Source organism: Schistocerca serialis, unplaced genomic scaffold (genome assembly GCF_023864345.2).
Source record: "Schistocerca serialis cubense isolate TAMUIC-IGC-003099 unplaced genomic scaffold, iqSchSeri2.2 HiC_scaffold_1261, whole genome shotgun sequence".
Taxonomy (NCBI): domain Eukaryota; kingdom Metazoa; phylum Arthropoda; class Insecta; order Orthoptera; family Acrididae; genus Schistocerca; species Schistocerca serialis.
The window spans coordinates 3,704,839-3,731,572 of record NW_026047471.1 but is presented as its reverse complement, the minus strand read 5'-3'; the positions used below and the strand labels follow the sequence as shown (position 1 = coordinate 3,731,572).

At 42.9% G+C, this 26,734-nt stretch overlaps 1 protein-coding gene across 1 annotated transcript in view; it reads right to left on the bottom strand.

Annotated features, from left to right (window-relative positions):
• The window catches only part of LOC126438146 (glucose dehydrogenase [FAD, quinone]-like), a 472,618-nt gene that overhangs the window by 90,583 nt on the left and 355,301 nt on the right, over positions 1 to 26,734 (bottom strand). Inside the window, exons 4-5 of the mRNA XM_050090522.1 lie at positions 13,226 to 13,408; positions 9,048 to 9,278 (exon numbers count right to left, since the gene is read on the bottom strand). Of these exons, the coding sequence (XP_049946479.1) occupies positions 9,048 to 9,278; positions 13,226 to 13,408 (414 nt within the window). The remainder of the gene's footprint in view (positions 1 to 9,047; positions 9,279 to 13,225; positions 13,409 to 26,734) is intronic.

Below are 26,734 nucleotides of genomic sequence, written 5' to 3'. Positions count from 1 at the left end.
TCGCAGGTCATTCCCGTTTGTAAGAAGGGACGTAGAACGAACATTATTATTACGGCCATATCGCTGACGTCAGTCTGTTGTAGAATTATGGAACAGTTTTATGCTAATGTATGACAACGTTTCTGGAGGACGAAAATCTCTGTAGAAATCTTCATGGATTCTGCAAACAGAGATCTGGCGAAACTCAGCTCGTTCTGTTCCTCCGTGATATCCATAGAGCTGTATACAACAGCATTTAGGTTGATTCTGTGTTCGTTGACTTCAGGAAAGCATTTGACACCGTCCCGCACTGTCGCTTACTAAAAAAGTTAGTGGGACAGAACCATTACTGAAACATCCTACCAGATTAAAATTCTGTACCGGACCGGCACTCGAACCAAGGACCCTTGATTTTTGGGGGTGAGCTACACATAAAAGATCCACGACCAGCCTTCACAGCTTTACTTCCCGCCAGTGCCTCATCTCCTACTTTCCAAACTTCACAAATTTTCTCCTACACAGTTTATATGCTAATACATGTCATTTATTCCTGAATTTCACTATTCTTCAAACAATTCGTTTTATGATGATAAATATAAGCCGTTTCATTCTGTTGTGATTCACACTGTTGTTACCTAATGTAGCAGCACTACAATTATTTTTGACGAAAGTATGAAAACACTGAGAACTTCTCGTAATAGTATTACAGATGCCTTGATGGCGTCTCTCTTTCAGTACTGTACATTAAATAACACTGGGACTTTGCGTTTGAGGTGAGATCTATGACTCAAGGTTGCAGTGTACGGAGTATTTCGAAAGGTTCGCCTCTATTCACAGAACTACGTTATGCATGAATATGGAAACTTTGGGTAATTGTTTACTTACTCATAGAGCAAGGAAACTGCAATTTTCAAATATCAATCCGATTTCACAAGGTTATATCTATTACATGTGTGTACGTTTACGTTTTTATAACTACGTCTAGGATCAAATTTTTGAGTTATCTTTCACAAAGATTTAATGCGCCCTCCACCAGACGCGCACCAAACATCCAGAGAACAGTCAAACTCATCAAATACTTTTGTGAGGACTTCTGGAGTTAGTGCCGGTACTACTGTTCCTATGCGGCGTCGCATTTCACTCTCAGTTGTTGCAAGAGGAGGCACGTAGACGAAGTCATTCACAAAATCCCTCAAAACGAAAGCACATACCGTGGGATTGGAGGTCAGTAGTGCGATAGGAGATCTGTACGCGCCTTACGCTGGACGAGTTGTTGAGTCGTCCTCTCGATGAAAATCACACCGCACAGTGCAACTGAACTGCGCCTCTTGAAACAGAGAACGCAGAACGCTGTGTTGTTGACGTAACGACGCACTCTGCGGCCTAGCTCAGCCAGGGACACACCTACCGGGAACCACATGAACCAGTTGCTTACAGCTGGCGCCACAGTAAATTTATTGTTTTGATGCGCTAGCCAAAATTTACTCCACATTTCTATCTTCTTTCACACACGAGATACAGTCTTGTGAAACCGGATTTTGGTGTTACACTTCGCCAGCCGACCGCTCCCGCTACCAAAAGACAGCCTTTGATTCGATGTTATGTCGTATATCGTGGAAGCACGCGGATGTGGGTGAATAGGAAGGCAGTACTACAACCATAACAATGGGAAGAGCCAAAATACGACTGCTTAATTGCGATATATTCTGCTTTCAAAATTTACAAGGAAAGAGAAAACGACTTTTCCCTTCGTCATTTGTCCTTTTCAATCTGCCTCCCACGAATTCCTTTCCTGGGATAACTTATCCATCTCAGAGGAGCACTTGCAACATTCGTCACAATTATTTGTAAGATATTTTCCAGTATCTGTTTACTCTACAGTGTTTAACTTCTACAGAGCAATCAAGTACTACAGAAGTTTTCCCCTGATGTCGTAATACATGTTCTATCATCCTTCTTTTTGTCCGTGTTTTACATGTGTTCCTTTCTTTGCCCATTCTACGAAGAACCTCCTCATTCCTTATCTTATCAGTACACCTAACTTTCAACATTCTTCTGTACTACCACGTTTCAAATGCTTCGATTCCTTTCTGTTCCGGTTTTCCCGATGTCCACTTAATCCTGTGCTGCAGACGCAAGTTCTCAACAGTATCTTGCTCGAATTAAGGCCTATGCTTCGTACTAGCAGACTTCTCTTGCCTAGGAATGCCTTTTTTGCTAGAACTATTCTACTTTTTATGTCATCATTAGTATGTCTGTCATGGGTTATTTTGCTTCCAGGATAGCACAAGTCCTTACCTCCGTCTACTTCGTGATCGCCAGTTTCGATGTTAAGTTTGTTTCTCACTATTTTCATTTTTGCTCCTTCTCATTATTTTCTTCGTTATACTCTCCAATCATAATCCGTGCTCATTAGACTATTGCATTCAACAGATCCTTAATTTTCTTCAACCTCACTAAGGATATAAATATCATCACTGAATCCAATTTGATAGCCTTTCACCCTGAATTTTAATCTTACTGCTGAAACTGTAGTGTTGGCAGAAGAGCCAACACTGTGTTTCTAGAGGAGGTCGAAATGCACGCGTTTAATTACACGCTGACTGGCGTGAGGTCTGGAACAGTACAATATCTTGAGAATTGCAAATAAAGTACGTAGATGATGTAATACTTAACTTTAATCCACAATTGTAGAACATCTCTCTTGATGGTACATGCTTCACATAATAAATATCAATTGAATACGGCGCCTTGCTAGGTCGTAGCAAATGTAGCTGAAGGCTATGCTAACTATCGTCTCGGCAAATGAGAGCGTATTTGTCAGTGAACCATTGTTATGAACGTCGGCTGTACAACTGGGGCGAGTGCCAGTACGTCTCTCTAGACTTGCCGTGTGGTGACGCTCGGTGTGCTATCACTGACAGTGGCGACACGCGGGTCCGTCGTATACTAACGGACCGCGGCCGATTTAAAGGCTACCACCTAGCAAGTGTGGTGTCTGGCGGTGACACCACAGAAACCTTCTTTTATTTCTGTCATTACTTCTTCGTCGAACAGATTCAACGGCAGGAGAGAAACGGCTGCGTCCCTGTCTTAAACCCTTTTTAATCAGGGCACCTCTTCGTTGGTCGTGCATTCTTACTGTACCCTTTTGGTTCTTGTACATATTGTATATTACCCGTCGGTCCCTATAGTTTACCCCTAATTTTCTCAGAACTTCGAAGATTTACGCTATTTGACATTGTCGAACTGTTTCTCTAGATGATCGATGAATCCTATGATCTTGATTTTTCTTAGACCTTACTTCCATTATCAACCATAACGTCAGGACCACGTCTCTGGTGCCTTTACACGCACTGAAAACAAACTGATCGTCATTCAACAGATCCTCAGTTTTCAATTTTTCTGTATATTATTCTTGTCAGCATCTTGAATGCGTGAGCTTTTACGCTGGTGGGGCGATAGTTTTCGCACTTATCTACCTCTGCTAGAGTCAGCTGGAATGTCGACAGCCTGATAGGTTCTACATGCCAACTGAATAGTCTTCTGTTGCCACTTTCTACATGGCTTTCCAAATTCCGGTGGAATGATATCTATCCCTTCCGCCCTTTTTAAATTCTGATTCTAATACTGGTTCCACTATCTTTTCCATGTCGACTCCTGTTTCTTCTTCTATCAAGTAACTAGACAAAACCTCCCATTCATAGAAGTCTTCAATCAACTCTTTCCACTTACTCGTTCACTCCTCTTCATTTAACAGAGCAATTACTATTGCAATCTTGGTGTTATCATCCTTGCTTTTAATTTCACCGAACGTTGTATTGATCTTTTTGTATGCTGAGTCAGTCATGCCGGAGATAATTTTTTCACATTTTAATGCAGCCATTTCTCCTTATTTTCACTGTACTGCCCATTTATTTCATTCCAGGGTGATTTATATTGCTGTATTCCTGTCTTTTCCTGAGTATTTTTGTACTTACTTCTTTCGATGGTCAGTTGAAGTATTTATTGGCAGTTACCTTCCTAATACCGACGTTTCTCTGTGATTACACTTTTCAGATACGTCCACTGTTCTTCAGCTGCACTGTCTGCTGCGTTGTTCCTTATCGAAGCGTTATCTACATCTTTAGGGAGCTTCAAACGCGTCTCATTATTCTTTAGTGCTTCAGTACCCCGCTTACTTCCACACTGATTCTTTCGAAGATTATGCACTAAAATTTGGAGGTGAAAGTGCGTAATTTCATAAGTATTGAACCATCAGATGAAATAAAAGTTACAAAAATGTAAAACTCTATGAGTCTGAAACGAGCGAGAGAGAGAAATTATAACAATGAGGAGCCTATAAGACGTAATGTTACTTATAATCCTTCTTGATTGCAAAACGTTTATTCATATGACCGGTTTCGGTTCATCTAGAACCATCTTCAGATCTGATATTTCGGTTACATGAGTAACCCGTCCAAATACAGCAACTTTCACATGCTACGTGACATCGCAGTTTCTGTATTTGTACGGGCTACCCCAGATCTGTAACGCACCATTACCTGGCTGGTCCTAACCACCAGCTGCCTCCCAGGAATGTATCCTCGTGCACGTGGCGTCCTTCTGCAAACTAAGGAGCTTCTCTACCGTTCACCGCCACCATGGTAACTAACAATAATTATAATTTGAAAGATAATGCCTTAAAATTAAACTAGCCCAAAATTACTTCTGTATAGAGAGAAAAATTTTAAGCAATTTCCGTCTCCACTCCTGTCTTAGGAACATATGCAACATGTTTGTTTAAATTTTAATTTGTAGCTTAATTCACTAATAAAGGGAATGTGGTATCACAGGATGAATTTTTCAACTATTGTGGATTGTTTCTACATCTACATCTGCATCACTCAGCAATTTTTTACACTTAAATACATGGTATAGGTTTTACCGAAAAACTTTCGCACTATCCCTGAACTTTTCCACTCCTGAACAGCGTGCGGGGAGAAGAATACATAATTCCCGTGCGAGCCGAATTTCTCTTATTGTATTACGATGATCAGATCTCCCTACGTCGGTGGGCGTCAAAAATATTTTCGAGTTCGGAGGAAAAAGTTGGCGGTTGAAATTTCGTGAAACGATCTCACCGCAACGAAACACGCCTTTTTGTTAATGATTGCCACCGCAACACGCGTACCATATTCGTGACCCTTTCTCCTCTGTTTCATGCGAGTACTAAACGAAATTTTTCTTCGTCAGTTCTATGTGGTAAGCATACCAAATGCACAGCAATGCTACAGAAGGAAACGGACATCCGTAGTGCATGGAGTATCTGCAAGAGATCTGTTGCATCTTCGTGTTTTGACAATAAAACGCAGTCTTTGGTTCCCCTTCCCCACAAGATCATCTACATGATGATGTCTGTTTAAGTTGTTCGTAAATATTATCTCTAGATATTTACTTAAACCGACAACCCTGGATCTTGTGTGCTGCATCTGTAACTGAAGCTTGATGTACTTTTTTTACGCTTTTTTCCGGGTTAATTTTGACTTTCCGCACTATGTAACTATCTTCACCAAATATTTTCCATTTTTAAAATTGTGACTGGTGTTATGATTTTATCAGTCGGTAAAGGACTGCAACATCTACAAAAAACCTAAGTGTCTTGCTCAGATCGTCTCCTAAATCGTTTATAGAGATAAACAAAACGCAGAGGTCCTATAACATTGCCTTACCAGGTATAATTTCTATTTTACTAACTGACAGTTACTACGAATTGCGGCCTTTCTGGCACTAAATCATGAATCGAGTCGCACAAATGAGACAGTACCCCATAGGCACGCAGTTTGGTTAGAAGATTGTGAGGAACTGTGTCAAAGCCTTCTAGAAATGGAGATATATGAAATCAGCTTCACATTCTCTGTTAATATCACCCATTACTTCCTGGGAATAACAAAGCTACTCCGAGGTAATTAATTACGTTAGAACACAATATCTGCTCCAAAACCCTACTGTAAATCGATGTCAGTGTATGGGGCTGTAATTCAGCTGATTACCCCTATTTCATTTCTCGAGCATTGTTGTGATTGTGTAAGTTTCGTCTTTAAGTAGAGTTGTACATGCTTGCTAAGTATTGCGCTAATATGCCAGCGTCCTCCAAAAGGAGCGTAATTGGCATACAATGTGCACCGGAGGACTTACGATTCAAATTCCTTCGCTGCACCATTTGCCCACATACCTACCATAAGTTGAGATTTGCTGAAGAAAGATCAGTTCCATAATCTTCATTCAGTAATTTCCAAAAAGATTCCTGTTTTCATTCATACAGTTTCTCTTGATGTGACAGATAAGGTTTTCCAGGTCTCCGACGTCGACTGTTCTACGACTTCATGTTCTCCAATAAATGCAATCATAGTTCGAAAGAAAAAAATAGCGCTTCAGGACAAACTAATCCATCATGCACGTATCGCAATAGTCCGTTGCAATAGTGATGACGAGCAACAGTATCTAAACCAATCTACCTCTACTTTTTGTTCTTCTTCTGCTGCTGCTGCTGCTGCAGCTGAATGGATGAAAGTGATACGCTACCGAGCCCGTGCCTACTTCTAGTGTATTGATGACTGTGCAAAGCCGGATGTAGAGCTTGTGTGGTTTGTGTGTTATGTTCACAATCACACAGTCGTAGCTGTTTACTGATATGTGTGTGTGTGTGTGTGTGTGTGTGTGTGTGTGTGTGTGTTGGCACAACGTGTAAGACATATTTCAGTGGTGAGCCATATTGGCACTTATCAATAGTCTCGTTAAGGGGCAACGACCTCTCTTCGGACCGGGAAATGCGAGAGGTTCTCTGGCATCGTGGTCGGCCGCGAGGGAGGGTTGATTGACTGGAATGGGAGAAGCCAGAAACGCGAGGCGCGAGAAGTAGGTCGTGAGTCGAGAGATTTGCTCGGGAAAAAGTGATGCGCTCGGAGCCCTGCTCAAGCAGAAGTATCAATGTTTGATCGGAAAATGTAATAGCTGCGTTTGTGGCGACGTAAGCACCTGTGAATCCAACCTTTTAATCAAGGTATAATTGTACTGTGCCTCTGTCGAGAGGTTACTGAAGAAGCCTCCTGCAACTGTTTATCTCCTTATCTCTGTTGTCTTGTGAAAGACAAGAGTCCCATCTGTGGTTCAGAGACAAGATGCTGAATTTAATCGTGGTAGGTCCTTTGCAGTTTGGCCATGGTAATTTAAAAAGATTACTAAAGGTATCCTAATAAGGCGCCAGAATAAGAGACTGGTGTTTCTCCATTACTTATTGTAACAGTCTGACGCTACTGAGCTCGTTACGGGTGCTCGCATATTATTTATGAAGCTAATGAAACGTTGTTCCCAATGTATAACACTTGCCTGTTGCAGGTTAAAGGAACCAGTGTGTAAGACCTAAGTATATGAGGGCACAGTCTGTACTGATGAACTCCATGTAATGTTAAGCCACAAATGAATTATAGACATGGGCTGTGAGTGAGCATTGATTTAAATCAATGCGGAAAGTTGAAAAATGGTGCCACACCGGGATTCTAACGCGGGTCTTCTGTTTACTGGGCAGATGCTCTGACGATTGAGCATTCTGGACACAGTGGTCATCCCAAGGGAACGAACTGCCCAAGCACGCCTCCCGTCAGAGCCAAATTCTGAACTTATCCACGCACAAGAAATATAGTGCCCCTTGCCCATTATCTTCATTACTCACTTCATTTCGTCAATTCCCGTAATAGTTCGAATCGGATGTGCATCTGCACTGGAGAGATCATCAGGCATATATATATATATATATATATATATATATATATATATATATATCCCGGTGTGGCACCATTTTTCAACATTCCCCATTGATTTAAATCAATGCTCACTCAGAGCCCATGTCTATAATTCATTTGTGGCTTAACATATATATATATATATATATATATATATATATATATATATATATATATATATATAGTGTGTGTGTGATGTCTGTTCTTTCGGACATGCTGGGTTTGAAGGGAGGCATGCTAGGGTATCACAATGACAACTACGTCTGGATGGCTCAATGATCAGAGCATCTACCTAGTAATCAGGAGCCCCCCAGTTTGAATTCCGGTCCGGCGCGAATTTTCAGCTTTCTCCATTGGTTTAAATCAATGCCAACTCGCATTCAATGTCTCTAATTCCTTTGTGTCTTAATCATAACGGTTACTGGATCAAAATGGTGTCTATTCTTTCGGATATGTCCGAAAGGACACCACATATATCCATGTAATGTTGCTTCCGTGAAACGAGAAAACGCCATATACACATTCTATGCTGCTGAATTATTGGACGAGATACTGGCAGCAGTTGAGGCGTGTTGCAAGGGAAGCATTACTTTGTATCCAATTTAGATTTCCGTATTTCTGTAAATGATGCTGTAAAAAGTGTTCACCTACTAGTTGGTTCAAATGGCTCTGAGAACTATGGGACGTAACATCTGAGGTCATCAGTCCCCTAGTACTTAGAACTACTTAAACCTGACTAAACTAAGGACACCACACACATCCATGCCCGAGGCAGGATTCGGACCTGCGACCGTAGCAGCAGCGCGGTTCCTGACTGAAGAGCCCAGAATCGCTCGGTCATAGCGGTCGCCTACCTAATAGTGTCTAACCTGGTTCGGAAGAGTAGTGGGTTCCATGATAATTATGTGATCGATAGGGGCGATGAATCAAGATTTTATTATCGTTTTATAACAGTAGTAAGTCCGGATTTTTTACATGTTGTTTTTAACAAGTCTTGTCTATCAAACGTCCTGTTAAGTCTTTATCACAAGGTATATTACGGAAGTTAAAGTTGTAATGTGTTTTGGATAAGAATTGGCTGCAGCAGTTCAATTTTTGGTAGCTTTATCCTTTTAGCCATTCTTATAACTTGCAGCCAGTACGTTGTATTGATCATGCTATTTATACTACTGTGTAACTTGATCAATAAATTTGACTTCGTATTGTATACCCAGTCAATCGACTGCATAAGTAATCACTTCAGCTCGAGTTGTGTGATTCCGTAACAGTGGCGGAGCGGCGACTCACCTTGCCCCTGGGCCACGAGCAGCGGCGCTCGTTCTCGTTGAGGCAGGCCATCTCCTCGGGCTCGGTGCGGAAGTTCCAGTCGATGCTGCTGCCGATGAAGTTGAGGAACATGGACGGCACCTGCGCGCCCGTTGGCTCGTCCAGCCCGGCCTCGATCAGCAGCACGTTCCAGTGCGGGATCTCCGACAGCCGCGCCGCCACCACAGAGCCCGCGCTGCCGCCGCCCACCACCTGGCGACGGGCACACGTCAGCGAAGCCGCTCTGCCGCTGGCGGGACACTCTATGCTAAGTACAGTCACCAAGGATCACCTTTTGGACTTTATAGGTCTTCTTACTTCTCCGAACGCGATTGTATAGTGGTTAACGTACTGGTCCCGCATTCGGGAGGACGACGGTTCATATCTGCGTCCGGCCATCCTGATTTGGAATTAACTGCTTTACGTAAATTGCTTCCGGCAAATTCCGAGATAGTTTCTTTAAAAGGGCATGGCCGATATCCTTCCCCCATCAGTTGGGACCGATAACCTCGCCCAAATCAACCAATCTTCTTACTTCCTGTGTTTGCCAAGTAAAATTGGGGAGAAGTTCCGCAGTCTGCAAGACACTGTCTGATTATTTCTGTTTCATCCAAAAATTTGAGCGCACTCTAAGCTACCTTCCGTGGGTTTTACTGTTTTCGGAAAAACATTAAGACACGTTAACATCTTTTCGAGAAGTTGAAATAAGTGACACTTCAACACGAAAAGTAGTCTACTTCGCATATTTTCATACACTTATGTCGTATGGTATCATTTTCTGGGGTAATTCTTCTGATTCTAAAAGTGTATTTTTGGCTCAAAAACGGGCTGTTCGAGCTATGTGTGATGTAAGTTCGAGATCCTCTTGTCGACCCCTATTCAATAGTCTGGGAATTCTGACATTGCCCTCACACTATATATTTTATTTAATGTCGTTTGTTGTTAGCAATATTAGCCTATTCCCAAGAGTTAGCAGCTTTCACTCAGTTAATACTAGTCAGAAATCAAATCTGCATGTGGAATGTACTTCCTTGACTCTTGTGCAGAAAGGAGTGCAGTATTCTGCTGCATCCATTTTCAATAAGCTACCACAAGAACTCAAAAATCTTAGCAGTAGCCCAAACTCTTTTAAGTCTAAACTGAAGAGTTTTCTCATGGCGCACTCCTTCTATTCTGTCGAGGAGCTCCTGGAGGAGCTAAAAAATTAAGCAAATTCCAGTGTTACATTGTGATTTTCTTTATTTAAACTTCTAGACTTATCGCTTGAATATGTTTTTTATATTTGATTTTATCTGATTCTACTATCGTGTTATAATTCCATATATCGACTCGTTCCATGACCATGGAGACTTCTCCTTAATTTGGTCCCACGGAACAAAAATAAACAAATAAATAAATATATTTCGACTTGAATCTATTTACATGTGCTAAGGAGCAGTAAGTAGACGTTAAATATCACGTTTGTTTACATGAACTTGCCCCAGAGTTGACGCATTAAACGTTGTACGTAAATAAGATCTAGGATACTCTTTTGGAAATATTATATACAGTTGTCCACATACCTCAAATTACTAAACTCCTCCCGAACAGGCCATGAAAGCCCAACGTTACCGACGGCCGCCGTGTCATTCTCAGCCCACAGGCGTCACTGGATACGGATACGGTGGGGATGTGGTCAACACACCGCTCTCTCGGCCGTATGACAGTTTCCGAGACCGGAGCCGCTACTTCTTAATCAAGTAGCTCCTCAGTTTGCCTCACAAGAGCTGAGTGCATCCCGCTTGCCAACAGCGCTCTGCAGACTGGAGGGTCACCCATCCAAGTGCTACCCTAGCTTCACAGCACTTAATTTCGGTGTTACAACTGCGGCAAGGCCGTTAGCCATACCCCAAATATATTATTACATTGTATTCTACAGCTTATCATCTGTTCTTCATCCATTTCAGACTGAAAACCTCTGTATTGCGTTACTTGCGTCTTACTTCCGTTGCTGATTCTATGCTCTTACTTCCCTTGTTTCAGACGTGTTAAAACAAATATTTCTTATGCTAACACCGTATTTTTATTTATTTTTTCGCCTGCAGCTCGTGGTCTAGCGGCCATCGTTGCTGCCTCTGGATCACGCGATCCCGGGTTCGATTTCCGGCCGCGTGGGGAATTCTCTCCGCCCGGGGACTGGGTGTCTGTGTTGTCGTCATTTCACCAATCGTTTGGGAAACTAGCAAGACTGGACAGTGACAAGATTGGGCATTTGTACGGGCGCTGATAACCACGCAGTCGACGCCCCACAAACCAAATATCATCATCGCCGTTTATAACTGATACACATGAACCTCACATACTTCTTCGCCGATGTCATGATTGCATTTAGGTTGGTGGCCATCAGTTTCAGCACGTTTTGTAAGATACAGTACAAATGGTACTTCCATTGTTTCAAAGATGGTGTTTGCAGTTAACTTCAACTAACTAATACACTACTGGCCATTAAAATTGCTACACCACGTAGATAACGTGCTACAGACGTGAAATTTAACCGACAGGAAGAAGATGCTGTGATATGTAAATGATTAGCTTTTCAGAGCATTCACATAAGGTTGGCGCCGGTGGCGACACCTGCAACGTGCTGACATGAGGAAAGTTTCCAACCGATTTCTCATACACAAACAGCAGTTGACCGGCGTTGCCTGGTGAAACGTTGCTGTGATGCCTCGTGTAAGGACGAGAAATGTGTACCATCACTTTTTCGACTTTAATAAAGGTCGGATTGTAGCCTATCGCGATTGCGGTTTATCGTATCGCGACATTGCTGCTCGCGTTGGTCGAGATCCAATGACTGTTAGCAGAATACGGAATCGGTGGGTTCAGGAGCGTAATAGGGATCGCCGTGCTGGATCCCAACGGCTTCGTATCACTAGCAGTAGAAATGACAAGCATCTTATCCGCATGGCTGTAACGGATCGTGCAGCCACGTCTCGATCCCTGAGTCAACAGATGGGGTCGTTTGCAAGACAACAACCATCTGCACGAACAGTTCGACGACGTTTGCAGCAGCATGGACCATCAGCTCGGAGACCATGGCTGCGGTTACCCTTGACGCTGCATCACAGTAGCGCCTGCGATGGTGTACTCAACGACGAACCTGGGTGCATGAATGGCAAAACGTCATTTATTCGGATGAGTCCAGGTCTTGTTTACAGCATCATGATGGTCGCATATGAACGGATCTTGGAAGCGTGTATTCGTCATAGCCATACTGGCGTAACACCCGGCGTGATGGTACGGGGTGCCATTGGTTACACGTCTCGGTCACAACATTGACGGCACTTTGAACAGTGGACATTACATTTCAGATGTGTTACGACCCCTGGCTCTACCCTACATTCGATCCCTGCGAAATCCTACATGTAAGCAGGATAATGCACGACCGCATGTTGCAGGTCCTCTACGGGTCTTTCTGGATACTGAAAATGTTCGACTGCTGCTCTGGTCAGCACATTCTCCAGATTTCTCACCAGCTGAAAACGTCTAGTCAATGGTGGCCGAGCAACTGGCTCGTCACAATACGCCAGTTACTTCTCTTGATGAACTGTGGTATCGTGTTGAAGCTGAATGGACAGCTCTATTTGACTCACCCAGGAATATCAAAGCCGTTATTACGGCTAGAGGTGGTTGTTCTGGGTACTGATTTCTCAGTATCTATGCACCCAAATTTCATGAAAATGTAATCAAATGTCAGTTCTAGTATAACATATCTGTCCAATTACCCGTTTATCATCTGCATTTCTTCTTGGTGTAGCAATCTTAATGGCCAGTAGCGTACAAATAAAAAAGCACTACACGTTACTGTGATTTTATTCCTATTATCTCCTTAAGCTGGCTTCTCCAACCCCAGGTTATCTGCTTCGTTCAGAAGAGCATCCTCCGTTAAATTTTTGCACGCTCTTACAAAACACCATGTATGAAAATACGTATCCGATCCGACGTGTAAGTCGTATACGGTAGGGACTAGAGGAAACAGATGTAGTTTCGCAGGCCTGTCTTCTTGCTGAGGATATTGATACGAATACCTACACATATGGATAGACACTTACTATAGAGACTCGATAACTTTCAGGAAGCGAACGCGTAATAAAGCAACAGGTAATGGTGCAAGAACGTACCACGAAATCGTACTCGATGTCCGGTCGCCGCCGACTGGTGGGTCGGCCGCAGGGGTCCTCGAGGTCGCACTGCGAGCGGATGAAGACCTCGAGCAGCCCCATGAAGAGCATGAAGCTGGAGCCGCCGCACGTGGACGCCAGCGTGGGGCCCGGCGGCTGCGACACGGGGCAGTTGCAGTTCATCTGCGGGTCACACAGAGCGGCACAGGTCAGCACCCAGCAGGCAGTACGGAAACAAAGCGTCACCAGTGGATTGGCTGCAAGGCTACTAAATTGATGTATAAAACGGACATTTGACCATGACCTCCTTCTTCGTTTAAAAACCCAAAGATTTGTGTGCTTGTTTTTAAAAGTCATTTGTCGTGTAGTGGAATTCATGACATGCTCTACACATGAGACGTGGCCATTATTTAAGTAATGACAGTTGTGACGTTATGGCATAAACTACACACATTAAAAAAAAAGTTTGGCATCTCCTCGGTTCCGAGAGTTCCGGAATAGAGATCAACACAAACACCATTTCCGCCCTTTTTATTGCTCATGAAAACTACATATTGCATGTTGTACCATCATACAGCGAGACGTTCAGAGGTGTTGGTCCAGATTGCTGTACACACCGGTACCTTAACACGCAGTAGCAAGTCCTCTTGCATTGAGCCGGCCGGTGTGGCCGAGCGGTTCTAGGCGCTTCAGTCTGGAACCGCGCGACCGCTATGGTCGCAGGTTGGAATCCTGTCTCGGGCATGGATGTGTGTGATTTCCTTAGGTTCTAAGTTCTAGGGGACTGATGACCTCAGATGATAAGTCCCATAGTGTTCAGAGCCATTTGGACCTCTTGCATTGATGCATGCCTATATGCTTCGTGACATACCATCCACAAGTTCATCAAGGCACTGTTGGTCCAGATTGTCCCACTTCTCAACGGCGATTCGGCGTAGATCCCTCGGAGTGGTTGGTGGGTCACGTCGTTCATAAACAGCCCTTTTAAATCTATCCCATGCATGGTCGATAGGGTTCATGTCTGGAGAAAATGCTGGCTACTCTAGTCGAGCGATGTCGTTATCCTGAAAGAACTCATTCATAAGATGTGCACGATGGGGGCGCGAATTGTCGTCCATGAAGACGAATGCTTCTCCATTATGCTGCCGATATGGTTGCACTATCGGTCGGAGGACGGCATTCACGTATCGTACAGCCGTTACAGCGTCTTCCATGACCACCAGCGGCGTATGTCGGCCCCACATAATGCCACCCCAAAACATCAGGGAACCTCCACGTTGCTGCACTCGCTGGGCAGAGTGTCTGGCTGAAGGCATATGCGACATTCATCGGTGAAGAGAACGTGATGCCAATCCTAAGCAGTCCATTCGGAATGTTTTGGGCCCATCTGTAGCGCGCTGCATGATGTCGTGTTTGCAAAGATGGACCTCGCCATGGACTTCGGGAGTGAAGTTGAGCATCATGCAGCCTATTTCTCACAGTTTGAGTCGTAACACGACGTCCTGTGGCTGCAGGAAAAGCTTTATTCAACATGGTGGCAATGCTGTCGGAGTTCCTCCGAGACATAATTCGTAGGTAGTGGTTATCCACTGCGGTAGTAGCCCTTCAGCGGCCTGAGCGAGGCATGTCATCGACAATTTCTGTCTTTCTGTACTTCACCCCTATCCGAACAACTTCGCTTTGGATCACTCCGAGACGGCTGGACACTTGTAGCCCTTGGGCGGCCTGAGCGACGCATGTCATCGACAGTTTCTTTCTGTATTTCTTCCATGTCCGGACAACATCGCTTTGGATTACTCCGAGGCGCCTGGACACTTCCCTTTTTGAGGGCTCTTCCTGGCACAAAGTAACAATGCTGACGGGATCGGACCACGGTACTGACCATCTAGTCATTGATGAACTACAGACGGCACTAGCCGTGTCCCCCCTTCCTGGTAGAATGGCTGGAACTGATCGGCTGTCGGATCCCTTCCGTCCAATAGGCGCTGTTCATGCATGGTTTTTTTTACAACTTTGGGAGGGGTTTAGTGACATCTCTGAACAGTCAAAGGGACTGTGCCTGTGATAAAATATCCAGTCAAAGTGCATCTTAAGGAGTTTTGGGAACTGGGGTGAGGAAGACTTTTTTTGATGCGTGTATTTTAGCCCTGATCCGTGAGGATGATCTGTGACTGAAATCAGTCGATATTTTGGTTATTAAATAACAAAGCAGCTGATAGTCAAACATGCATTTTATACATTTCTTGACGGCTGTTAATAGTCATCTTCCAAAAACAGTCACTAAGTTGATATTTTATGAATTTGAATAGACCGTATTTATTCAGATACCATCAAAATCGGGGGCTGGGATTCAGGTTAATATGAAATTCGTTAAAGTAAATTAATAAGAGATGGAACAGATCCCCCATGGTGCACACCGTTGCAGAAATAACGATAAAAGCATGCCACATTTAATATCCAGGACTGGTGACGCTTTTACAGACAGTAGAAGTTTAGTGTAGACTTCAGAGCAGGATGCTTTTAATTGGTTGCACAACGAAACTCCAGCCTCGAGAGCTGGCATTAAACCCAGAGAGGTTTTGGTCTTATGTAAACTACAAGGTGGTTATAAATCAACTTGCGATACTTGAGAAGGCCCCCATGTAAAACGAGTGGCCGTAGGCTAATGAAACCTTGTGGAAACATTTCTAAGGAGATGCGGAAGACTAACAAATAAACTATTGAAAAAAATTCTTCTAATTTCTTCATGAGAGGTGAGCATTTGTTAACTGCGTACAATGTTCACGTTCCAGGTTACAAACGTTACTTAGTGTGGCGACCATACGCATCTACGACAGCCTGCAACCGCGCTCGAGATACTATATCACAATCGTCCCCTTTTCGAACGGCGGACCATGAATCTTCAGCTGTCGTGAAATCGTGCACTGTTCGAAGATGGCAGATTGTGTCCAGCATTCTGAGGCATCGCAACAATAAGTTCTTCAACAATATACGACGCAGTTGACCATCGGCGTCTCGCAGGAGCACTTCGCAAATGGCCAGCTAATTTTAACTTACTTACCATGTTCGTCAACTCTGGTGCGGAAAGAGGACGTCTCTGCACTGCTTTACTGCGTCGATACTCGCTAATAGCAGCAGCACTGTTGCTGTTGTTTTGGTATAGCAGCTTCAAGAGTAAAGCCCTGCTCACCTTTTCAGACCGACGTTGACTACCTACCACTATAACGCACACTGATGCTTGTGTTTCAACTCTATGTCACCGTTATCAGTACCAGCACCTAACGGCAAGTCATGGCACTAACGCTACTAAGAACGCAAATACTGCAGCGCACAGCCTCTATACCATTTCTAAAAGCTGTGTACCCATACCGTAAATAGTTTCCCGTTTACATTGGCTCAAGTAGCGGAAGTGGTAACCAGCAGCAAGACACAATCAATAACCGCGCAATAGCAATGGTAATGGTGCCACAAAAGCAGACTTACTGAAATCTTGTCACCAAAGAAGACGCAGTAAATATACAAGAAGTCTTATCGCAAACAGCTGTCAACATGATTCGCCTGGAAGGCAGTCCAACTTACATGGCCTGTTCCTGGGGCAGACGATGTAAGTTGGATAGCCTATCTCAAGGAGCATGAAATAGTTTCTGGGACAGTTTTGTTTTGCCCATACTGGACAACTGCTCAAACGACGAAAGACTAGAAAGTTGCGCGGGCCATACCAATACGTAAGAAAAGAATTAGAGGCAATTCGCAGAATTATAGACCTATCAGTGACATCGATCAGTAGTTAGATCTTGGTACATACATTCTGCGTTCTAACATTACTCATTATCTCTAAGAAAACGCTTTATTGACACATAAACAGCACGGATTCAGAAAATATAATGTGTGCGAGCGGTCATGGGATCGCAAGTTTATTCCGTATTTCTAGATTTCCAAAACCCGTCCCTCACCAGCGGCTAGCCTGTGAAATATCGTCTCAGATGTACGATACGTCAGTTCCTGACAAAAATGTCGCAGTTTGTAGTAAATGGTCTAAAGTTATCTAGTGAAAGCGAATTTATACCTGGACTTCCACAAGGAAGCGTTACAGGCCCTCTGCTGTTTTTAATCTATATACAGAGTTATTGAACTATATGAAATAAAATTGTCATAATTTCTGAACGGTTTGCGTTAGGACGTTAAAACTGCACGATTGGCCGCGGGGCATGATGGGAATTAGTATGCGTACGCATAGTTCGGTTTAGCGACGAGGCCCACTTTCATTTCGATGGGTTCGTCAATAAGAAAAATTGGCGCATTTGGGGGACTGAGAATCCGCATTTCGCGATCGACAAGTCTCTTCACACTCAACGGGTGACTGTGTTGTGTGCAATGTACAGTCACGAAATAATCGGTGCGATATTCCGTGATGGCACAGTGACTATCGAACGGTATGTGAATGGTTAAAAGCTGATTTCATTCTCATTATCCAATGCGATGTGGTTCATACAAGACAGAGCTTGACCCCATCGACGCAGGAGAGTATTTGATGTCCTGAAGGAGCACTTTGGCGACAGCATTCTGGCTCTGGGGTACTCAGAGGCCACTGGCAAGGGCCTCGATTGGCCGGCATGTTCTCCGGATCTGAACACATGTGGACTATATTAAAGACAAGGTGCACTCCAAAACCATTTCTGAGTTCAAAACAGTCATTCGGGAGGTCATTGAGGACATCGATACTCTGACACGTCAGCGGATCATGCAGAATTTTGCTATTCGTCTGCACCAATGATGGCAGGCATATCGTACACGTCATAACCTAAATTAGAATATTTGTAGCGACGTTTACATGTTGGATAAAATGTGTGCACATCGTAGTTTGTAACTAATTTACGTTTTCTTCATGTAGTTCAATAATTTCTTACCCTGTAAGTGATCTAGGAGAAAATCTAATCAGCGCTCTTTGATCGTTTGCAGAGGAAGATGTCCTTTTCCGACTGTTAAAATGGTTGTACGATCAACTGAAATAAAATGAAAATATTTAGAAAGATTAGAAAATATTGTGGGGAAGGCAAACCAAAGACTGGCTATTCCTGGGGAAAACTGAGGAGATTGAACAAATGTTCTAAAGAACTGACTACACTGTGCTTGTCCGTCTTCTACCGGAGTACTGCTGCGCGTTATGGCGTCCTTAACTGATAGGGTTGCCGAATGATACTGGAAAAGATCAAAGAGAGCTCAAGTTGTCCTCTCACAGAACATGAAGAGAATGTCGCGAATATGACAAGCTAGTAGCGAAGGCGATCATCAGAAGCGTTTTCCGTTACGTCGAGATCTTTGAAAATTTCAGTCACCAATGTGCTCCAAATGCCAGAATATGTTGCTAAGTCTCATTTAAATAAAGTGGAGTGACCGTCGTAATAAAATAAGGAAAATCAGAGTTCACGTAGAAAGATTTAGATCTTCACTTTTCTGACGTGCTATTCTAGATATGAATGTCTGAGAAACAATATGAAAGGTGTTATGTGCAGCATCTGTCAGATACTTGTGGGACTTTCAGAGTAATACTGTAGATTTAGAAATGTTCTCTGTTCAGCTTGAAAATGTCTAAAAAGTTAAAATAACAGTAGTAAATTTTCTGAATACCACATTTAAACGTAACAATGATGACTTACTAAAAATATAGCAAGTACGTTCTACTGGGTGCTGATAGGCCTGTCACATTTTTGGGACTATACAGTGTTGTGAACCCTTCAACTTCTGTTTCACTATGTAAGCGGAGCTTGTGTTTGACTTAAGGATAGAACTGCTTTTATATCGGCGCAGACGTGCACTTGACATCAGATGGCCTGTAAGGATGAAGTTATAATACACAGAAATCGATAGCATTGTAAGTAAACGCTCATTCTTACAGTACAGCAGACTGGAGACAATTATGTTGATCAATCTGCCTGCAGCTGTGCCTCCCTTCACCGTCATTTTAATTACTCAATTGCTGATGGATTCCGGAAAGGGATGTTCTGTTCTGAGGTCCCAGTTATACCATATTGACGAACAACAAATACTCACCGCAGAGAGACAAATGTTTGGAACATGGTATCTTGTATACATTTTGTTCTCATTCAGTTAGCAACTGTGCTGTCACATAAAATTAGTTGGTAATCTTTGAAATCCGTTGGTAATGAATTGCTATGTGACACCGCACAAGTCAAAAGTTTCCAGTAGAACAACTTCTGCAAATAATTTGTATTACAGCCAAGCCCATTTCGTTTCAGGTAGACGTACAATTGGTCTGTCAAGGTACTCTTTGAGGTTTACGTTTAATTGACATTGAAGATTTTATAGAGAGACTGCATTACGAGGTCGGGAGACGAAGTCGGCGGTGTTAAGCAGTCTATCATAAATCTGAAATGATTCAGAGAAATAGTTATCCGGACTCAGGTTTTCCACAGTTATCTTAAACCAATTACAGTGAATGTCCAGCGATTTTTGAAATAGATCTTCCACAGGCAGACAGTGCTCTGTACACAGATCACATAGCGTTTTATTCGCTGCTCCAAGCCACTAGATGGAAATCTGTAAAGATCTGATTATAACTAATTTGCAAAGTATTCCCCAACTTAAGTATCCAGAGACATTTAGCATTTCTTTCTTCAGTACTTACCGCTGCAGGAAAATGTTGTTGCACCATGAATTCTGCACTTTAGATAAATTTCTTTGTGGACTTCTCTTGTTCCGGACGAACGCTCTTGACATAACACTCGATTTGTGAGTCACTTATTAGTATCTGATAATGAGACTCGTCTTGAAATCGATTTTACATCGATATAACAACAATGAAAGTGATTCAGCTACGTGAAAAGGGACATTCTTCCCCAAAATAAGTTAAACAACCGCTGAACCCATATGGATACCCTACACATAATGAACTCTGCGGAATAAAACAAACGAAAAGAAAAGAGGAGTGGCTACCTCCACTCTTTCATTAGGCTAGAATCAATCTTTACAGCTATATGCATTTTTAAGACACAATGGACGTTGTCTTTAGATTTTTGTTGGTATTGTCATCTTTCGTGCACAGATGAAATATTAAAACAAAACTATGAACCTCTTTCTCTACTGAAGGTTTTAAGGTATTGATACCATCTCCTTGAACTCGCTTTAGTTTGGGATCGTGTATAGATATTACGGAGAGTAAGAAAGATAGCTTCAGCATAAATCAGAATAGCAGTTTATATGAACATCTAATGGAAAACACGAAGTCTGTAATAACATCGTATGCTTTTCTGACAGGAGCTGAACAGGAGCTTGATGGATAACATTAAATCCGTAAATGCATTCTGTAAGTAGCAGTGCAAGTAACGAGTGTGGAAACTATGCGGTGCCACAGTCGGTAATTAGAACACTACCAGAGCAGTTTGTGGGAGTTGAGGAAAATCGTCACTCTCACTCGCGAACCTGCAGTGTGACTTCATTCTTGTTTCTCTCAGGACTGCTGGCGTCATATTCTCAGCTTTTCACTCTCGTGAGTGAACGTAATGAGAAAGCTTGTCCGGTCACGGAAACCTAGCTTAAGTTAAACAAGTCTGCTGGGACTTAAGTTGTTTCGTGGTGCGGCTGCGAATATGTCGAATGGAATTTGTAGAGCAGTAACTGTAGTTTGCGTGACACTCCGCGCTTTCCCTCGTAGTCAAATTCATGTGGGCACCAAAGCTGTTCTACTGGAGACCTGATAAACCGTACGGCGTTTCTTCTTTTTGTACCTTCTACCCGTGCACGCTTGACTTATGACGATTATATAAATGAGAAACGAAACGGCGTCTGCGAATTTTAACATGTTTGTCATCTAATTTTATCTCTTTGTTCGGGATTGACATTCGACAGGAGCGGGCTTAAATTCCTCGTTCTACCACGCTGATTCTGATTTTTTGTATCCTGAATCACTTACGGTGAAAGTCTGCTTGTCCCTTTAAACAGGCTTTCAACTTCTCTTACACTTTTCCAATGAAGCTGAATGCAAAGAACTCAGACGTCGATGAGACAGTTGCTAATTTTCCTTACTTCCTTTTGTTCATCTAAGAGTATTGCCGCGTGTAGTAATTGAAATAACATGCCTCTGAAACACGCTAAACTTTGCCTAACGAAATTAATAGTTTTGGGATACCAGAATGTCAATTTTCCTTTTCTTGTATAAATATTAATACAACAAATAGCGTACATGTCTCGAAGTAAGCAGTAGCCCTCAGCTAACGCTAAAAACTGAAACTTTGACGAAAACTGAAATAGAAAGAAGGGAAATCAACGACAAGGAGTGGAACATATGTAAAGAAGATAGACTATGCTCCTCAGGAAGTGGAGTGCTTACGGCAAGAAGCAAAAATATTGAATATAGTAACGCCCAAAATGAATCCAACTGCTGTGTACGATTTTAATTGACGCCAGATTCAAAGTCAACCTGATTTCGGTAGAGTGGCTATACAGCGACATGCCCCTCCTATCCACATCCTCCACCGAGGATGACACGGCGGTCGGATAGTCCCCGTAGGCCACTCGCGCCCTGAAGACGTTATGTGTTCAAAAGCACCCGGACACCTACAAATGTACATTAATATGTCGCCGTTATGACGGCTTGAAATCTACTGGGGATACATTCAATGAGGTATCTGAATGTCTGTGGAAGAATGGCGGCAAATTCTTCCTCCAGCTCCATCACTGACATATGCTGTAACTTAGAGGAGATTATCGTCATTGGACGATCTTAAGCAAATGGTGAAATATTTGGACAGGATTTATACTTGGTGTAATGAATGTCAGCCCACTATAAATTATGTACATGCAATAAAATACCTATAACGGAGACAAGAACCTAAATTATTGGATTAGAAGATTAATAGTAATCATTTAGACCACTTCATTTCGTTTAAATGTTTAGAAGCGATACTAAGAAGTTATAAGAAATTAGATGAAGATGTAAAATCAATGATAGGGGAAAACAAACTGAAGAAATGGGTTAGTATGAAAAGGTTTTGGGAAAATATAGTGCAACTATATCGGAAATCACATACGGGTCGATAGTGTCCACATTTCTTGAGAACTGTTCTACCTGAAGTCTGCCGAATCCAGAAACGTGCCACCAGAACCATAAGTGATAGTTATAGACCGTGTGAAAGTGCAGTACAGATGCTTGGCGAACTTCACTGGGAATAGCTGCAAGACAGGTGATGTTGCCTCGAAACCCTGTTCCATAGACATGTATGAACACTTGCCGTCCATTCTGACGCCGTCGTTCACCTCGTGCAGTAATCATGAGAATATGATGAGGAAGATTAGTGCGCATAGAGAAGCATAAAGTCATTGCCCCTTCGCTCAAGACGCAAAAGGAATAACAAAAGCTAATACTGGTACTAAGTACCCTCCACCAAATATTGTACAGTCACTTGCAGAGTATATATTTGTAGATATAGAATTTCTGTCTTAAGATCACATTGAAATGGGTAATTTGCCTGTTGCACTAGGCCACTGAACACAGCAGTACATAAGGAGATATCGTTTACGTTATGAAATTGACGTGAAGTAGACTGCTTCTCGTCAGGTTTCCATATGCCTCCCAGCATTATGGAAGATTTTAGATTTCTTGCTTCTGCTGCTTCACTTTGATTCTGCTAGTTATTCATTCAAGCTGACTAACAATCGCAGTCTCCAAGTGCACCCCGTACAAGCCTCTCCACTACAGAAGAAGAGGAAATTAAGCCCGTTATCAGCACGTCTGAGAAATTTTTGAACTCGCCAAAAAAGAAAATTGCTGCAAACATAAGATGTGGTGTAACATGTCACTCCGGCAGTGTGATGTGTAGCCCCATGTTCACCTACCAGACGAAAGACGGTCGCGATCATTAAACTATATAGTATTTCGATGATTAGAAAGAGGTCGCTGTTTGGAGGTTTTGTCTGTTTTTCATGTGGTGGGTTAACGGATAGACGCTGTATCACCACGAATTGGGGGTTGCATGGGCTTTGCATAACATCCGTGAGTCGACGTCGCGGCTTGATGTGCCGTGTTGCACAACCAAATAAAAGTACGCGCCGTCACACTGCGGAGTGGTGTCACGGCACAACAGAATGTACAGATAAGCATTCGTCTAATGTCAGATTCAAATGTGATGGTGATACAAGCACTGTTCCCTCTTATGAAATGATGTAACTTAAGATGCTGTACATTAGAATAAAATATACAGAGGTAGTATATGAACAAATTATTTTCATTTGCAGAAACACAAGATTTGGTGAAGTTTGTCAAGTTTCAGCACTAGCACAACTGCTGCGGGAATGAAGTTCGTCAAGTTCAGAGCTTTAAAACAACAACAAATTTGATTCTGAAAACGTATATCCACTCACTGCTCTGCAAAGCTCAAGGACGAGATAGATAAAGTAACACAACATATTAGCTACTCGGTTGAAATGAGTTTTGCCAGAGGTCTCCCACTCGCACACTTAATGCTAGACAACCCATGGCCTGAGATCAGGATCACTATAACGCCAACTGGGGCTGGCCACGCAACTCAGGTGGTTGAACGAACAGAAAAAGACAGTAAGTCTCAATCAGCGAGCAGGTACAGTGTGCTGTAGTGATGATCTTCATTACAACAAGGCCTGGTGACAACGTTTGGGGAAAAAATCATCGTGAAAGGAGAAAGTGTGAAGAGTGTAGCCCAGGAGTTTGGTATTTTTCACAGCTTTTTTTTCACGCGCATGGATGCCATTTCCAATGACAGGCACAGCTGCCCGAAGGTCGACGGTCGATCATAGTCACATACAACAGCAAAAGACCGTTGCATTGTGCAACAGGCAAGAAGGTACCCACATCAAACAGTGCTTGCAACTACATCCATTTTTAGCAGGACTGCAAGATACGGAACCTCATGGTTTACAGTGGCACTGATACTGCATGGCGTGGTCTCTTTGCCCTACGACCAGTACGTCGTGCTCCGTTGGCACCTTCACATCTGCGGCACGGTTTGCGCTGTTCGCGAAGATCATAGGGACCCGACTAACGAGGAGTAGGATCGCGTGTTGTTCTCGGATAAGAATCTGGACGTACCCTCATATGGCATGAAGTGGGAACACGTAATGCACCCAGGAATATTTACGAACGTGATCGTCTTGATGGTCCAGTTGTTATTAAGTGGGGAGGCATAATGTTGCGTGGTCATGTTGACCTACAGATCTCTGAACACGGTACACTCAAAGGTCAACGGTATTGTGACACTATACTCCTTCCCCATTTGGTTTTTTCCAGGGGGAGATTTGCCTTGACTTCATTCTTATGGACGACAATGACCGACCGCGTCCAAAAGCGGAGATAGAGCAGCTCTTGGAACGAGAGGATATTCAATGAATGAAATGGTCTACCCCCGACATAAATGTCATCGAGCACGAGTGGGTGTGTGTGTAAAACGTACTGCAGCACATCCATATCCACCACTGACTGTGCAGAAGTTGTCGACCGTGCTGGTGCATGCATGGAATGCTTTACCACACGAACTCCTTACCAGAAATGTGATCAGCAAAGGAGCACGTTGCAGAGTATACATTATAGTCCCTGGTGATCAATAAGACGCCCTTCACTTTTTATATATTCTTTAAAACCTGAATTTGACAAACATTGCTTCTGTTACGGTGTAAAGTCAAGCGCCGGCACTCCAGTCGCGGACGATAGAGAAGGGCTGGCTGTGAGAAGACTTCAGCCAATCGCACGCTGACCACCCCTCTCCAGGACGACAACGCGACAACAGCGTCCCCTGTATGAGAAGGACGTAAGCGCCGCGATCGACTAGCGACGCCCAGTAGTAGCCTCAAGACTAGGCACTTGTATAGAAGCGTCAATACCAGTTACTTTGCTTGTACATTCTATGTGGCTCAGACTTGTAATTGTTTGTACTAAACATTATTTCGTATGTCGCCCTTTGCTTGCGACACATCTGTGTAATTGTCAAAGTTAAGTATTCCCTCTTTTCGTTTTGTAATAAAACTCATTCCACCAAGTGCGACATAATCGCATAAAACTCATTAATACGATTTGTTAGAATGTTTTACGCAGACTTCCTAGACACGCAATATTTGACGACAAGGCTGGACATAATAATTGACGACGAGCATGGAGACAACAGCTTCAAAACTAAAATTGTTTTTCAGAAAAGTAAGTCCAGGAGAAGTAACATCAAACACTAGTGAAAGGTTCACTTGGCTTCTTACAGCGGCGTCAGTGTCCAGAGGCGCTGGTGAGTGTCATAAAATCATACAAGGGCCGCGCGGAAAGAGAAGTTCGACTAACCGCGAAATGGAAATCACAGTGGAAATCAAAAATGTTTTATTTGTAACAATATGATGCACGTACGAGCTACTTCTCTAGATAGTCGCCAATGTAAGTAGCTTTGTACGAGCTTGCCCATACCCTCGCTATAGAAGGCAGCCGCGTACGCTTTCCGACAATTCTCTACTCTGGTGGCAGTTTGTTATCTGAGCCAAAATGTCTTCAGCGTCAGCCTTTCATATGAGCAGAGATGTACGTCAAAGGAACCAAGTCCGGGATGAAAGGTGGGCGATCAAACAAACATTTCCCATCGGAAACGCTGCTGGACAGCCTCATTGCCCCTGCAGTGTGCGGCCGACAACTGTCCGGAAGAAGGAAAAGCATGACTATGTGGAATCCCATGAAGTCAGGCGAAACATCACAGGGGACACCCACACTCGGCTGGAGACACCATTGTTGTAGGCACCTTTGCGTGCTCACAGTGTGCTCATAACTGTAAAGAAGAACGTGATGCGATCTACTGGTATATTACAGACACTGCCCAACACATCTGTGCAAAGCTTCATTGGATTTTTCACTGTCTTTTCCGTTTTCGACCTATCAGACCTTACTTGCCGAAAAGGCGTCGTATATAGGTCCAGGATTTTTGAATGATACGGGCTGGAGTAACTTCTTCAGCAATAAACCGTTGTTTATTTATCCTTCCACAAGGTATTTCACACATTTTCTAAATGCCACAGATAAACAGCAAAACCTGCATTTCAGAACTCTTTTTTTGTCTATATCCCTTTCCAGAGAACTTCCCTTTATAGTACTTCATACCATGACAAAAAAAGAATGACGCCAGGCTATTAAAGGCTACAGACTTAACAAGGCTAGGCAAGACTGACGAAACGGGCGCCAAAACCAACATAATACGAGAAGGAGCGTAATTTTCTATAACATTGCAGAATAATATTAGTCAAATTAACAATAGAATAACTTCCGTTTTCTAGATTATTTAAGAAATTTATGTTAGATACTCTATTCAGAAGTTTTGCAATTGTGTTAAGATTTCTAGCAATAATACCAAATGACAATATTTTTATAAATATAAAATGCAGAAACATCCAGTTACGTTTTAATATCTATTACATAGCGATAGTAAAATAAATAAGAGTATCAACAGGAATATACGTCTTGTCTGCATTTAAAACTAATTGTAGAAATAGCAAAAG